At 44.1% G+C, this 17,262-nt stretch overlaps 1 protein-coding gene across 4 annotated transcripts in view; it reads right to left on the bottom strand.

The window, feature by feature from the left end:
• The window catches only part of DMTF1 (cyclin D binding myb like transcription factor 1), a 30,769-nt gene that overhangs the window by 1,628 nt on the left and 11,879 nt on the right, over positions 1-17,262 (bottom strand). For all 4 annotated transcript variants that reach the window (XM_033161517.1, XM_033161519.1, XM_033161516.1 and 1 more), the window contains 10 exons: positions 15,764-15,921; positions 14,685-14,717; positions 13,153-13,262; positions 11,932-12,160; positions 10,932-11,083; positions 8,844-9,059; positions 7,240-7,325; positions 4,429-4,587; positions 2,794-3,180; positions 700-844 (listed from right to left, as the gene is read on the bottom strand). In XM_033161517.1, the coding sequence (XP_033017408.1) occupies positions 700-844; positions 2,794-3,180; positions 4,429-4,587; positions 7,240-7,325; positions 8,844-9,059; positions 10,932-11,083; positions 11,932-12,160; positions 13,153-13,262; positions 14,685-14,717; positions 15,764-15,921 (1,675 nt within the window). The remainder of the gene's footprint in view (positions 1-699; positions 845-2,793; positions 3,181-4,428; positions 4,588-7,239; positions 7,326-8,843; positions 9,060-10,931; positions 11,084-11,931; positions 12,161-13,152; positions 13,263-14,684; positions 14,718-15,763; positions 15,922-17,262) is intronic.

The raw sequence follows: 17,262 nt of genomic DNA, 5'->3' as shown, positions 1-17,262 counted from the left end.
CCCAAAATGGATGTGGTCGACCAGCAAAGCACAAGTAAAGAAGTAGACAAACTGGCTGTTTGGGTATCTGAATCGGTGGCATGTGCAGCGAGGTTTCAGCATAATTCTTTTTGTTGCTTTAGTCACATCAATATAGTCTTAGTTTCCTGTACTGCGGTAACAGTGGCTCTGGGAAGTCCCCTTGTGACTTTCCAGAAATGTTTTGCTCACAGCACAACTGCCATAGCAGGTGTGATCCCATTGCTCATTGTAAGCTAGTCGAGTATCACAGGAAGAAGCTTAGGGCTTGGACTCTCCTTCCTTTCTCCCTCCCTGGGAATGATGGAAAGCTGCTTTAGAACTAAGCACAGAGGAAAAAGCCACCATTCCACAACTAGTTAGTAAGGAATCCTAGTCAAACCACAGTTTGATAGCCTCGTTTATTTCAACTAGCAATAGTTGGAAGAAGTTAAAATTGCCCCCATCCAGATATGGGGGAAATGCACTTGGTTCTAACCTGGAAGGTTTCAGAATCTCTTGTATGACATGGTCAGAGGGGGCAGCATGCAATCCGGAGGGCTGGACAGGCTTGTTCCCAAAATGGGAAATTGGTCCAGTTACACTGGGCTTCTCACAAGAATCACTCAGAAACAGCACTGCTGCACATACAGGAAATTTGTACTTTAAAAAAAAGGCTGCTGTGTCAACCTCATGAGTTACCTGTTAGTGTTGTTAGGGGCAAAACGGATTCGCTGTCTATGTCGTCTGATGTCTGGATAAAGCCATGGGGCGAAGGTACAATGAGGACGGTGTCATCCATGGGAGACGCCTCAACTTGTTCTTCTGTCGTTGGAGAACTGAGATCCTGTGTGAAAACCAGCATTTTTCAGCTAGTGTTTACAGAACAGAAACATGCTATTTATTTTTTTTAAGTCTACAATAGCAAATAAATGAAGTGCTGTGCAAAATTGCTTGCGTTGAATGAACCATTGTGGGTGGAGGATGGCAATTTCTTAACAGCAAAATGCTTTGGCTCTTAGTTGTGAACTGTGGCAGAGCAATTATTAGATTTATTTTCAAGGATGACTGAGGACTTACTTACAAAGTAGACTGAAGAAGACCTCCCAGTGCATCCATCACCTATCTCACCCAGAATAAAAGTGCCAGGGCTTAAGTAACTGATCTGTAATGCATTTTTAAATTGGTGTAAGAGCTAAGCTAAAGCAAGATGGAAGCTGAAAGCAAAGGGGTTGGTGGGGGGAGAGAGGGATTGGGACAGTGGCAGTGGAGGACAGGAGAGTAGTTCTCCCCACTCCAATGCCTTTTCCCCAGTGAGAAGAGAGAGCTTTCAAGGGTAGGTTTATTTAGTTTACTTCTGAGTGTTTTTAACAGCCACAAGCCACCAGGAGAATTGCTGGTTTCTTTTAACCACCAACAAGCTTTACGAAATTGATTCACTGAAGAGCTGCCTTATGCTAAGTTGGACCATTGGTCCATGTAAACCACAATTCCAGTTTGACCAGCAATATTCCCCAGGCAGGCATCTCACTCCATGTTGCTACTTGATGTTTTAACCTCAAGATGTAGGGGCTGAACAAAGCATATTCTAGAGTTACATTATCCCACTTCTCAAGTTGCTCAGAGGTGCTGACATTTCGTTCCCTGCTCCCTACACATTTGAAAGAGGAGAGTGCAAAATATGGTCTGAAGCTCAACATCAAAAAAACTAAGATCATGGCCACTGGTCCCATCACCTACCAGCAAATAGAAGGGGAAGAAATGGAGGCAGTGAGATTTTACTTTCTTGGGTTCCATGATCACTGCAGATGGTGACAGCAGTCACGAAATTAAAAGGCGCCTGCTTCTTGGGAGGAAAGCAATGACAAACCTAGACAGCATCTTAAAAAGCAAAAACATCACCTTGCCGACAAAGGTCCATATATTTAAAGCTATGGTTTTTCCAGTAGTGATGTATGGAAGTGAGAGCTGGACCATAAAGAAGGCTGATCACCGAAGAATTGATGCTTTTGAATTATGGTGCTGGAGGAGACTCTTGAGAGTCCCATGGACTGCAAAAAGATCAAACTTATCCATCCTTAAAGAAATCAGGCCGGATCCTGAAGTTGAGGCTCCAGTACTTTGGCCACCTCATGAGAAGAGAAGACTCCCTAGAAAAGACCCTGATGTTGGGAAAGATGGAGGGCACAAGGAGAAGGGGACAGAGGACGAGATGGTTGGACAGTGTTCTCGAAGCTACCAACATGAGTCTGACCAAACTGCAGGAGGCAGTGAAAGATAGGCGTGCCTGGTGTGCTCTGGTCCATGGGGTCACAAAGAGTCAGACATGACTGAACGACTGAACAACAACAACACATTTGTACTTGAACCAGGATCATGTGTGTTCATGACCATTCTCACACATATTCTCATCACTGAACATTTGGCTCTTCTCTCATTTTTGTTTGAAGCGATAATGAGGAACACCAAAGGGCACACAGGAGCCAAGAATGCACCATCATAAGATGATCTCCCTTCAGAGAAATGCATAAGCAACTTGTACAAACTGCCCAAAAGCAATCTGAATGTTTTTTGTGGCCCTTTCACACAAACTCAATTTGCAAACTTGGTGTTTTCCATGGAGTGCGCATTCAACGGGAAGCTGCAGTCAGTTCTCATATGAGTGTACCAGCACAAAGCAGGTTTGTTTAACATGGTTAAAATATCAAAGATGAATTGCATGAAGTTGCACTTGCTGAGCCTCAAAAACAGTTGCTACAGATCCAGCCATGTGCCAAATCCTCATGCTTTCCTTACCTCAGAAACGTAGGTGCCAGCTAAGTCAGACTGACAATCCTCTTCACACTTGAGATCCGTGTGCAATATCTCTCCTCCAGCTCTCACCATGACCCTGTCAATGAGTTCACTGCTACTCCTGCCACCAAATTTGGAGGAGTCGTCCTCGCTATATGCAGACTGCTCTTCCACAGCCAGCTTGGGTTGATGGGTGTCCTCTGGAAAGGCGTCTGCTTCCAGAGCCGTTGGATGGTCCACCAGATTAACTGGCTGAATGTCTGAATCAACAGCAAGTTCTGCCTGGGTTACGGAGGGAGAAATCTCTTCTGCTGCAACAGTGCGGATTATGACACTTGGCGCATGGCACTGTACAGTGACGTTGTCACCAGTGTTCAGCAAGTGTTCTGGCTGTGAGAAACGGCCACAAAATTGTTAAGTGTCACATAGTGTTGTGACTGACTTCATTATGCCCCTTCAGCAATGGCGAAAGGGGACCAACTATGCATTTTATTTTAAATTATCTATTCTATACATACATCGTAAAATTACACACAAAATTACCCATTCTTCACTATTTACTAAATCACATAAAAAAACTTAAAATGACATCTTCTCTATTTTCCTGAAAAGGTATGTTCAAATACTCAACAAATAAACTTTACATTAAGTTTTTTCTATTAGCCAAATTGCACTAACAGTGGGAGTTTTACAATGTGCACCAGTCTTTTGGCTCTGGGCCTTGTAATTCCCTCCCCTCCCCCAATTATGAGTTTTTTAAACCCAAGAAGAACCTTGCTGAATGAGACCAAAGCCCTTTCCAGTCATCTTGGGCGGCCACTGTGAGAGCAGGATGCGGGCGATAGGAGCTACTGGCAGGCTGTTCAAAGGCTTCTGTGTTATGCTCTTATAACCCTGCCTTATCACAAGCATTCATATTTGGGACTTTAAAAACACGAATTTAGTAATGTTCCAATCTTATTATTTCAATGTATAATGATTGATTTTTCTCACCCCCCCTTGATCATTATATTTTACAAAATAGTGAGAAGTAATGCCAGACATCAATAAACAAAATTTGAGAGATGAGCACATACTACTGTGCATTTATTGTGATAATGAAGGGTGGGGAAGGCACAGCCCTGACTTCCTTGGGAGACGGGTCTGTCTGTCAGAGGAAAAGCTTCAGAAATAGATGAGAAGGGTTGGGATCAACCAGGCACCTCAGGAGTGGCATGCTGGCATTGGTTTGGGTGGGACACCTGAGAGATACTGAAGGGCCATTGCTGCTCCAAAGGCTGTGGAAGTCATCCCAAGGGTTGATCTGAGGCTCTGTCCGTTCAGCCCACAACTCTGATGCTGCTGAATGCAACCTGTGTGCACAATGCCCCTACCACAGTCCATCAAGCTGAACCCTAAGGTATGAAGGGCACCGTTTTAAGATTTGACTTGCCATAAATCATTGTCCCTTGCCACAACTAGCACAACTAACACTGCAGGATTCTCACTGGAGAAAATACATTCAAGTCAAAACTGTTTTGCACTGGTTTTTCGTTTGATGCAGCACAGCTGCTCCAGCTGACTAGCAGCAACTCCAAGGCCACCCCCCCCCCCGCTCCCTGCCCTTTATCGCTCCCGTTCCTCCTTCGAAACACCTACAGATAAGGCGTGGACGATGATCTGGTCTGGTGAGGCTGGTGCCGTGGCAGCTGTGAGGGTCACTGTTGGGCTGGTGGTCAGTGTCAAAGGCAAGCCTTGGGTGGAGCTTGTCTGGAGTAAGTACGTGCCTGGAGTCCCCGTGGGCTGCAGGTGGAAAGACTCAAGAGAAGAAGGAAGAAGATCAACGGAGGGTGCTCTGCAACTGACTCATGAAGGACATTGACTCAAAACGTAAACTGTGTTCCTAAATGCAACATAACTGAAATAACCCTAGAAATGTAGGACAACTGCCAGCCCACCGCCATGTCCTTCCTTTCTCCCCATAAGGAGAATGTCCATATCCTGGAGAACAAGGCAGTGCCTGCGGTCACCCATGTTATCCTCAGATCCATCCTGGGAGATAGGCTTGGTTCTGGGACTATGCCAAGGGCACCCAGTGACGTCATGGTCAGGGAGGAATTTCAACCTGGTCTCCCAAGTTCCAGTCCAACCCTCTTCAACAGACTGCACTGGCTCTGAAATGGAAGTGTTCCATCTACTGCATAGAAAGGAAAGTCCCTCCTTGCTTTGAAATGTGCCAGGCTCTCTGAAACTTGACCATTGGCATCTACCGGTTAACCCAGCTAGCTGGGATAAGAGGTGTGAAGGATGCCCATTTCCTATTGATTTATCTTGTCAGACAACTGGGGTTGAGACTCCTGCATAAGATACATTCTCTTAAAGGAGGAGGAGGAGAGAGCACTGTCATTTTTCTTACACAGGGACAGGTGGAATTCAGGTTTACATGGCCTTTAAAACAACAACAACAACAACAACAACAACAAATATCTTAGTGGTCTACTAATACATCTAACATTTCGAAAAGAAAGATGTGCATAATTAGGACCTCTTAATGTTAAGTCATAACCTTAAGACATCTTTTGTTTCATGATTCCAAGCATTGAGAACATAAGAAGCACTGTTCTGGACCAGACCAAACTCTAGAGCAGTGGTGGCGAACCTTTTAGAGACCGAGTGCCCGAACTGCAATGCAAAACCCACTTATTTATTGCAAAGTGCCAACACCGCAATTTACTGTATTTTTCTGGGTATAACACACTTCCTGTTTGGGGGGACTCCCGATTAAGATAATGGGGGGAGATTGCCACACACGTGCACAGAGAGTAGCTGACAGGCAGGCACACAGCAGCAGCAGCAGCAGCAGCAGCAGCAGCAGCGACAACACAATCATTTTAAGAAAGGGACTTAGGGACGTGGGTAGCGTTGGGTCCCCCCGTTGTTGAACTCCGACGCCATGCCTGGTGATGTACGGATGCCCTCTCGGGAAGAGGCTCTGCTAGGCAGATCTGAGGCAATCGTAGTGTCAGGTACGGGAAGAGAGAGACCCACGTGTATCCCTGTATTTTCACGGGGTGGGTGCCGCCGAGGTGGGAGTGGGCTTAAGAAATCCCCACCCACCATGATCAGTTATGCTTTCTTTCTGTCCTTTACCCGGCCGTATCTAGGCACAAGCGCCTCCCGGCTAGAAAAAAAGGGAACGCCAGTCATTTAAGGCAGGGAAGCTCCCCGTGGGGTTTTCTCCCGAGTAGACCTGCACGGGATCGGGCTGTTCCTGATCGTTGGCAGAGAAGAGCAAGGAGGATCCAACGCTGTGTAGCTCAAGGGTCTTTAGATCTCAGGTCCTTAGAGCAGAGATTGCAGGAGGGATCCTGCGCGCGCACTCTCCCGTGGCGCTCCGGAGGAAGTTTTGAGCCTCCAGGAGCGCTTGGAATGTGCGTTGTTTTGTGGTTTGCAAACTGGTTCTGACACATGACGCTTCCGCGGCAGAGAAATCAGGAGCTGGGATTTGCACCCCAAAATAAGTTACGGGTGTGCAAGCTTCCGTTCGTTATCCAAGCTGCTCGAATAAGGGGCTGGCTGCATGGGCGTAGCCAAGGGAGGGCAGGGAGGAGCAGCTGCCCCCCCCCAGTCCAATAAAAATCTATAAAAATAAAAATAAAATAAGAAAGGGACTTGGAAACTCCGGCACCCTCCTCCATACCGCCACTTTGAACACATGGGCTCGCACACTCCCTTCTTCCCTCTCACACGCACACATACAGAGAGCCACCCTCTCGCGTTCCCTCATGTTATGCGCAGCACAAAATCTCAACTGCCCGTCCTTGTCAGACGCTTCTCTTCCGGCTGACCGTCCCCTGCACACAAACACACACAAACTTTTGCAGTGTGCACGGGCGCAAGTGCTCCTCCAGCAGCCTCCTACAGCTCCGTTTCAAGATAGCGCAGGGGCTGGGATCGCCATTTCACACAGTGCTGGGGCGACAGCACGCGTGCCCACAGAGAGGGCTCCAAGTGCCGCCTCTGGCACGTGTGCCATAGGTTCGCCACCACTGCTCTAGAGTAATCCAACACTCTCCCATGAGAATCCCAATAACCCCACAGACACCAGGTGCTCCATAAGAGACTGGCCAGTCGTCCAGCCATAGGGATGGTAATCTTACTTTCCGGAGCACTCCTGATTCTTCCTCTGAAGTTTGACTTTCCTGCCCAAAGTGGCCAGTGGAGGGCTGGCTGGATCCAGTTCCCCATCCCTGGTGCATGCAGATAATATGACACCATAAAGTAACTTATTTTGCATGATTTTAAAGCTTCCAGTTATATTATGCTGTAATATCCTGCTAACTGAACCTCACACATTTTATAATACTTTATGTTGCCATAAGGACACCACTGAGATGCTCCTTTCCTCAAACTTTAGTCTGAAAAACACAAAAGATCAAACCAGGTAGGTGTGGTATCTGTAGAACTTACTGGCAGGATCTCAAAGGTCTGTAGTGTCCCACTATTTAGAGTTATCGTCTCAGAGTCAACAGAAGCAGCAGGGGAATCTGCAGAAGCTACGGGAGTAAGAGGGAGAAACATACCCTTTTATAAATGAATGAATGAATGAATGCCCTAGGTGTATTTAACTGAAAGGCAAAGGCTACAGTGGACTGCCAGGGCAACAAAGCAGTTAGTAGGCATCTTAACAGTTTGCTTGCACATAATTAAGGCTCTCTAATTGTTGTGATCCTTCAGCTGGGAAACACTAATTTTTTTTTACTACAAATTACATTGGGAAAGTGGTTGATACATATGATAACCACACAGAGATTAATTAAAACTTAAAACAAGCATTTCCAGCACAAACACCGCCCCCCCCCTTGCAGGCTCTCATGGTGAATGTCACCAAATCCATGTAAGCAGCTGTGTGTGAACAACTCACGGCTCACTCTCACTGTGGGGTCATCTGAAGTGGCCCAAAGAGGCACCCAACTCCTGAATGGTTTGGTCTGCTGCTCAACATGCAGAGGAGGTATCACTACTTACACAGGAGTAACATGCTAAGAAATACAGATATAAAATCTCATTGCCGTGGAAAAAAGCAGGGGCATGTGTGTCGTCAATACACGAACTGTGTGGAAACAGGGTGCCTTCCTCATTTAGGATTCTCTTCCTCCACGCTGCTCTGAGCAGCTTATGTATGGTTCAGAGGCAAGGCCAAATCTGCTGAGTTTCAGTAGAGCCTTTGTTCAGCCTACAGGAGTGCTGGTGAAGTGGCTGGCCTTCAACCTCAATTTTCTGCATTCTTCCAAAGGTGCTGGCTGCATGCACTGTCCTCTACTGGATGAAATCTTCAGTGCTTAAATAGATTGGATCCAATATAATGTGCTGTGCAGCAGCTATAAAACAATCAGGTGCTTTAGTACCTTTCTGTATGTTCACTTTTTACATTAGCTGCCTGGAAAGCAATACTGAGAGGGCAGATATCGTCGTTGGTGTCGCCCCCCCCATTAAATAAATAAATATCAAATCAAATCACTGGCAGTGCTGCATTTGCTGCCCTCCTTTGCCTTCTTCCCATATCACTCTTAGAATCACATGTAACTTTATCCCAAAGGGTGGGGTACAAAACCCCCACTAGCAACCCTCACCCTCTTAGAAGCTACCAGCATGGCATAACATAGCCATCAAATCCACTGCCTTCCTTACCAGGAGCAGACACAGGGCAGCACTAACCTCGGCAAACCAAAGGCCATTTCCTTTTCCTCCCTGAACACAAGAAGCCTGCCCAACTCTTCACATTCTCATGGCTATATTTATGGTTACCCATATTCACTGCTTGCGCCATGTGAATTGCGATGGCGCATAAACCATGATGTACATCCTGTGTTGTGTCTTTGCTGCATATGCATGAGAGAGAGAGGACTAGTGCATCTACACGGGTGTATGTTATGTATGGGGTAGCCTACAGGACAACTTCTTGCCAGACCAAAGAGAGACCCTCTTCTCTCTGAAAAGCAGGAAACCCCTCGATTTGAGGAAGGGCAATGATCGGAGGGAGGAGGAAAAAGTGAGGGATCAGAGGTACTTACAGACATGGGTAATCTGAACTGGAATCTGCAAAGCTGCCATGGGGCTTGGAGAACTGCCTGAATTCTCATCCAAGCGAGCCACACGAATCTGCACATGCTGAACCCCAGAACCGGAATGAGCATTTGGCAACCCGTGTAAAGGTTTCGTCTCTGAAAGCTGGTGCCCTGCAGCGTTCTTCTGGCTTTCGTGAAGCTGTTTCAGACCTTTTATAAGAACTGAAATGGAGAAACAAAAGGGTCACTCAGAATGTTGCTAGATGCAAAAGACAGAGAGAAATGTTTGGAATAAAGCTGTGTGTATGACAAGAGTTCAAACCTCAGGAGAACTTTATTAAAACTTAAGTATTCCCCTCCAAAAAAACAACAACACAAAAAACACACCTCGAGTAAAGAGCTTTGTACATCAGGCAAATCAAAATTAAAAAGTTCCTAGTCTCCCTAATGTCAGAGGCAAGCACATCTACCAGTCTGCCCACATCCTCTTCCTGAACTGTTTTACAAATAAGATGGGGAACCATTCTTCAGAAGACTCTCACCATTGCAAAACCAGACAGGGGATCTACTGGGGAAAGCGGAAGGAGGAGGGTCGCTCACTTTTAGGAATGGGCAGGGCTGGGCGTGCAAGCCAACTCCATTCTCTTCTTTCTCTTTCTCCTCTTCACGCCTACTCAGACACTCACCCTCAGAGCAGAGAGCCAATCCACCTGAAGCCCAGACAGTACAATGGCAGGTAGGCTAGGAGCCTCAAAGGCGCCCCCCCCACCCCAGAGGCGTCACCCGAGGCAAAGGTCCTGTCTAACCCCCACCAAGCTACAGCACTGGGGAGCGGCACACTTCTTTTGACAACCTGAGAGACAAGAGAGTCACCACCCTGCTATGGGTGGGGTCCAACATTTGTCATACTCCACAAGCACACCCATTGAAAGTTAAAAAGGTAAAGGGAACCCTGACCATTAGGTCCAGTCACAGACGACTCTGGGGTTGCGGTGCTCATCTCGCTTTATTGGCCGAGAGAGCTGGCGTACAGCTTCAGGGTCATGTGGCCAGCATGATTAAGCGGCTTGTGGCAAACCAGAGCAGTGCATGGAAACGCCGTTTACCTTCCCACCAGAGCGGTACCTAGTTATCTACTTGCACTTTGATGTGCTTTTGAACTGCTAGGTGGCAGGAGCAGTGACCAAGCAACGGGAGCTCACCACGTCGTGGGGATTCAAACCGCCGACCTTCTGATCGGCAAGCCCTAGACTCTGTGATTTAACCCACAGCGCAGTTTGATGTCCCTCAATATCTATTTATGTATTTAAATTTGTTATTTGCCCTATTCTAATTACTTTGTATGTATGCATGAGTGTGTGTTCATCTGCTATTTATAAGGAAACAAACTTTACAAAAATGTATACATGCAATCTTCATTTAAATAGGGAGAAGTTTAACAAACGCAAAAAACCTCAAAACACTACAATCTCAGTCCTAGATGTCAAGAGCCAGCCTAAAATAAAGATTTCACTTTATGCATTTGCTTTTTCAAAGTTTTTAGTTGCATTTTGTAACCCATGTCAGGACCACCAAAACTGGAGAAAGGCAATGAAAAAACCAAACGAGTCAACACAGGAATTAATAAAAAATATTAATACCTTATCTTAGAAAACTAGGATGGCTGGGGAGATGACTGCACAAAACAGCCTTAGGACAATTGCATAGGTTATTCAAAGCCCCTATCTGTCTAGTCCTCAACAGGCTTCTCCAGTAGTCTTCTGTAGTTACCATTTCCTACATGAAGTCTTCTCCCTCCTCTTTCGGGAAAGCTGCATCTATTAGTAGCAGCAATCCTAGAGAAAGAAACTCTACAAAAGTTGAAGGTTTGAATCTCACCTTCGTAATGAACTCTAAGATAAATGTAGCCTCCAGTCTGAAAATTTGGGGAGAATAATGAACTACCTCAAAAGACTGTGGAAAGGATTACAAGATCATATATGAAAATCAGGTGGAGCACTCCTAAGGGCTATGCAAGCGCTATTATTTCCTACTCTCTTCAACCCTCCCAGCAAACAAACAGTGAGCAGGTAAGGTAACCCTTTAACACTTTACCAGGAAATGAAACCTCTTTGTGGTTTGCGATCTGCCTTTTGATTGTCCACCATTTACTACGAAGCCACTGGGGTGAGCGCACACTGCTCCATCCTTCGGCCAGCAGATCCCAGTTGATATCATTTTCATCAGATACTTCTAGCTCTGCTATTCTGACAGGATTACATGGGAAAGAAGCGTGTGTTAGAGAAGACAGCTTCCAGCGCAGAGGGAATGTTATGTAGTTCCTGCTTTAATCAGATTTAGTTAAGACTGCACAGTAACAAATGGCACGTGGTCTCAAGAGTGATTCCTGGTGGACTGTGGTCAACATCACAGAAGCCGCCACCATATCTCCTTTTAGGCAGCGTCACTCGAGGCCCAAAGCCTGAAAAGGCTGAGGGAATGAACGGCTTAAACTCAGACAAGAGCCTCTCCAGCATTCAGTCCTGCAGTGGCAAACCAGATGTCTCAGAAGTCCACAAGCAGAGTCTGGGGGTAATAACACACTCTCTCTCACACACACAGATTTGATCTCCTGCCTCTAGTATTCAGTGGCAGACTACTTCTGAGTCTGAAGGTAGCATATAACCATCATGACTAGTAACTATAGGCAGCTTTAGTATCCAAGGATTTATCTCTTCTCCTCTCAAAGCTTACATTGTCAGCTGTCTGCAGTGTAACTGCCTAGTGTGGTGAAGCAGAAAAACCTTGGAGGATTTAAAGCAGAGACTGGGTGACCATCTGTCATGGATGCTCTTGCTGAGATTCCTGCATTGCAGGGGGCTGGACTAGATGACCCTTGGTGCCCCTTCCAACTCTATGATTCTATGATTTCAATCTTTATACTTTCATAGCAAGAAGATTGAAGTATCTGGGAACAAGGAATGCAGCAGCCATTGCTGAAAGAGTTGCCTAAGGTATTAAATCAAAGTGACAGAGACATTGATTTTGTCTTTTTAAATTCCCCCCAGCCCTGCTGCCCCATCCCTGGATGTGCTTTCCAAGAAAATGGCACAACCTCAGGATTAGGTTTATTTCGTCTTCTTTAGTCCACTCGGTGCCTCCACTTTGTTTCCAGTTTAGGTAGTTGAGCCATTTGGAACGGCACTGCTTCTCAGACCGCGTCCCGACTCGCTCTGCCACAGCAGCCCAAGACACTCCTTGCGTGACAATGTCCCCAGGCTCTGTGCTGGTTAATTCATGTACCACTTCTGCCAGTCTCTTTTCTTCTTCTTCTGTCCACTTCCCTGAAGGGAAAAAAGTAGGGAACAATACATGGCAATGAAAAGCAGAGTTCCCCTTAAAAAATAGATGCATATACAGCCTAACCTCCAAGCTCACAGTGGCATGGATGACTCTCCCCATTTTATCCTCACAACCATCCTGTGATGTACATTAGGCTGAGAGACAGTCACTATCCCAAGGTTACCCAGACCCTAATCCTGCACTCTAACCACTACACCACACTGGCTTGGGCCCTTATTTTCTTATTTAATTTCCTATCTCTGTTTGACTCCAGCAAGCCCTCTACACCTTCTTAAACTGCTCTGACCTCTCCCATGGCATATTCAAGAGAAATATGTTTTTAGAAGCCTGGCAATGGACTGGAGGCTCCCTGTATCACATCTACAATTTAGCCAACCTCCTATGGAGGTATCTTGGTTGTCCCATTTGCAAACATACAAAAGGTTCTTTCAACATTTTAAGAATGGGCAGTAAAGGGGCAGATGAAGTTTAGTACAAGAACCAATATATGTGCACTGAAAAGTCTAAAGTCCTAAATTATATGTGCTGTTTGTCTCTTGAGTTAGGGCCAGTTCACCTCAGCTTTGGGACAGAGCCATTACCACCAAGGGTGTTTCAAATCACAGAGGAAGCTCCCGGGATATGGGTGATTCCCACACAAACGTTGGTGGACTTGGAGAAGAATATGTACTAAAAGCTGCTGCCCAGAGTCGCTGAAACAGGCACATCTTTCCCTTCTTCAAGGAGGAAGGAAAGGATATAAATTAAATAAACAACTTCCTCTCCCTGTCCTCCAGCCCCTCGTACTGATAGACATTCACTGCCAGCATAGAAAAAGCCTTAAATAGTCTGAATCCATTATTTAGCTATTTAGGAATGACAGAACAAATTTCTAAAGCAATATTGAGGTGTACAGTCTTGAAGATTATGAGATACACTTTCTGAAAGTCAACTGTGCATCCATTGGGAATGCCAATCGTTGTAATACTTGTACCTGTATTGCAGGTGTCCTTCATCAGCCTGCAGCGGTCTTTTACTGAAGAAGCACTTCTTCCGAGGGCAGCTCCAATAGTCGCCCAGTCATTGCCGTGCTTTATCCGTAGCCTAAACGGAAAAAGTGTTTTCAGCATGGTGTGCAAAGCATTTCAGTTGTATATATTTATTGGTTTACGTCCTGCCCATCCTCCATGGAAGCCCAGGGGGTGGGGGGTGCTAATTATATACAAATATAACCCACTTAAAATAATTAAGAATCAGGGTGTTTCCAGATAAGGGCTTATTCTGGCTAATGGTTTGTTCAGTTCTGGGTTTTTTATGAGCACGCTGGTTGAACAGCGCAAAATAAAAATAAAATCACATTCTTAAAACAAGCACAAATCTGTAGATGAAATAAATACATCAACATAGCTGGATCACCCCTCAAGGAATGGCTGGGTATAGGGGGCCTATTTAGCAATCCCATTTAAACCACCACCTCTACGTCTCAAACTGTCTGTAATGATCAAATAATTGATTACTTCACATTTTATCTTTAAACTGGTTTGGAATTCTGTTCTCTGACAACACATACAGACATCAGACCATTCTAAAACAGATTTCCCTGAAATGCTGCACTCACAGTGGCCTAAGAACGACATAGAATAGTGCTTAAGGACATGTAAATCCCTGCACTGCACTGTGGGTTCACTCTGAAGCCTCACAGGGCACCCTGTGAGGTCTAGAGCCCAAAGCTTGCATTAAACTCATTTTTTTTTGGAAAAGGGAAGTTGAATATATTTCCAGTCAACCATCACTGTATTTATTGCATGTGAACATACAGAATCTTACCCTTTGTTCTGTATTATTGTATTTCAAAACTGAGTGCATTGGTGCATTTCATTTTTAAATGACTAGCTGGTCATGTCCTTTGACTATTGCTTTGGAATCTGTAGGGTTGAAGGGTTCCCCCCCCCAAACATTATATTTTAAATAAAGACCATTGCATCTGGTAACACAGCCAAGGATAATGGGTACCAAATTCAAAGGATGTTAGGATTCCTATCGGATATCATGGGGCCTCGATTACACAGGAAGGTGTTCTCATGTCCTTAAGCACTATTCTAGGTCGTTCTTAGGCCACTGCTACTATCAAGGAATGGGGAAAGAAAGAGACGCTGGAGATGTAGTGTGAAATTGCAGAGTGCCAAAAGCTGTGCAAGAGATCAATGAAGCACTTGCAGCTTAGTTATTTGCTCCACACAAAAAAGAGAGCATGCCCTGAAAGCTTAATGCAATTGCAGAAAGGACTTGGGAATGCTCACTTTGCATGCCCCCCAGTCCTGTTATTCCTTGCCTGTGTCTTCCCCTTCCGCAAGCTACACTGTGGCTTCCTCTTAAAAGAAGCTGGTGCTTGGCAAATGGCAACCTAAGGAGCCTGAGTAAATTCATGGGCCTTTGGCTGCCAACTGCACACAACTTTGGTGGAAGAGATCTGAAGGCTCTTCCAAACTGTTCACAAAACACTGATTAATGCAAAATAAAACTTACTCCTTGAGCTTTTCAATTTCATCAGGAGTGTACCTGTGAAATATACAAACAGCACATTTAATTAACAGACATACATAGAATTTCTTGAATTCCCCTCATTAGGACTCAGCACAGCACACAATATGTGACATTATTCACAAAGGCAAATATAATTGTGACTTTCAGAATACAGTAGAATTTCAAAGTTTAATATGCTGTACTGGATTGTTACCAACCCTAACCTGATGATAAGGCACAGAAGAGAAAGAAATTGTTATAGCCATTGTCAAGGTTCTTAAGTTCTGTAGGTTTCCCTACCCATAATGAGCAGACATACCAAATGGTCATTAATATTGCCAATGTGTTATTCAAAACCATAAAGTCACATGTGCCCAGTGTCATGATTAAATCCATGTTTGTGCTTACAGCTTCTGAAGTGAGCAGAAAAATAATGTAACTATTGGTGAAAGGTACAAACTACCAATTATTCATCTATTTGGGTATATGATAAAAAGCAGCCTTATCTTGAGGCAAAAGGCCCAGGAGTTCCACACACGTCTCCACATGCAGGTTGTAGAAATGAAGGGATCCAGGAGCCAGTCTTGGGCTCATGTACCCCTCCACTATGGAGAACCTTGTATCTGATCAAGAATCTAAGTGCAGTTTGTCCAACACACAGTGGATACACATACAGATGGGTGTGAAGTCCTACACAGAATCATAGACTTGTAGAGTTGGAAGGGACCCCAATGGTCATCTAGTCCAACCCCCTGCAATGCAGGAATCTCATCACATGCTCCCCCACCCAATTTGAAACCATGACTTGCTGCAGCAATGGCAATGTTGTATGACTCATTCCCATGGCCCTGCCACAAGTAGAGTTCAAGTATCATGTGAGACTCTCAACTTACTAACAGTGAACATTAAGCAAGAGCTTAATTTGGAGAAATGTACTCGTCCAAGGCTTCATGGCTCAACATTGTTTCCCCCCACCTTGGTTCTTCTGGCCCTACATAATATGGTGCTAGGACTTAAAAGGGCCCCCAAGCCATTCTTAACCCTTCTCATACCGTTTGGTCAAATGTTAGGAGGTTTCATACTTGCCAACGTGGTTTCGATCATCATACATGCGAAGTACTCGTCTATAAACAGCAAAGAGAGGCCGGTTCAGACCCCATGCAATGGTCCTGTAGAAATCTTTCCTTTCATCCTTAGACATTTCAAAGATGATTTCAGTGGCATCTTTTATTCCACGTGCCTAGTCACATCAAGATTTGGACAACAAATTTAAGTTTCCCAACATCTTACAATAGATAAAGACTGATACTTTATTAACAAGCTCTGCAAAACTATGTACTGAATGTTGAAAATGTGACCAAATGACTTTTTATCATTAGCTATTCAAAAAATAGCTAATAAATGCCCAGTTTCTATTCAGAATTTGGAAAACAAGTTGCAATGCATTTAAATTGAAATCAAATTTGGGAAGACATGAACTTTAAAAAAAAATGTGATCCAGGAGATCCCAAGTGACTGGACTTGTTCTCTTTATGTTTTATAAACAAACAGACAGGAGAAAGGTTCTATACCTGTGCTTCAGGTTGGTTTTTGTTAACTATTGCATATATATGGTCGTTTAAGGTTCTAAATGCCCATTTACAAAGATGTTCATATAACTAATATTATTTTTTCAGTACCTGAGATCAGCAAAGTTAAATATATTAGAGATAAATAAAAATTATTTATTTATTATATTTTATATATTTACGGTATATTTTATATATATTATATATTAGAGCAGTTTGCAAATCATGATAATCCACAGTTAATGGCTTAACATGAACAAGGACAACACTTGTCTACACTCATTAACCATGGTTTACTTTAAGGTGCAAACTGGTGAAAGCCTAAAAAAGAAGACTGTCTAAACTGGTCGTTTAACAAACTAAGAAAACAGTAAGTGGGATGAGCTACCTAAGAGAAGTTGTTTGCAATGACTATCCCTGGATGCAAGGCTTGGGATATTACAATATCCTACTTAGGATCCACTGGGTTTATTACAACCAATAACCCCTTGAACAAACAGAGGACTCTACAGTCACCCATTTATTTATTTAAGATATTTATATACTGCTTGTCAAATGAACCTCACAAAAGTGGTTTACATAAAAACTTTTAAACAAGCCTAAGTTAAAAATGGTAAAAAAGCAAAGAGCTACAAGGTACCAAAATGTTTTTTGAAAGCTACACCTTCCCGTTCTTCAAGGCAAGGTGGTTCTTGGGTAGACAAAACATCTTATCATGGTGAGATTGCAAATACTGATAAAGTGAAACAAAGAAAATTGGCTTCATTCTATAAATTGTGGCAGATTAGAATAGAACAAGATTACTGTTTGGATCTCTGTGACAACATTTGTAGAAAGTATTAAGAAAGTAAAACAACGGAGGAATTAAAAAAGTTGCTTGTCTGCTTAATAGAGGCTGCTTGTAATTCTCCCTCCACATGTTCCTTCTTTTCCTATGGCTGACGATGACCACCAATTTATTACAATGTTATAGTAAAGCTTTAAAAAGCCTTTTTGAAAAACTTAAATTCTGA

Source organism: Lacerta agilis, chromosome 10 (assembly GCF_009819535.1).
Source record: "Lacerta agilis isolate rLacAgi1 chromosome 10, rLacAgi1.pri, whole genome shotgun sequence".
Taxonomy (NCBI): Eukaryota; Metazoa; Chordata; class Lepidosauria; order Squamata; family Lacertidae; genus Lacerta; species Lacerta agilis.
This window is presented reverse-complemented; position numbering and strand designations above follow the sequence as displayed.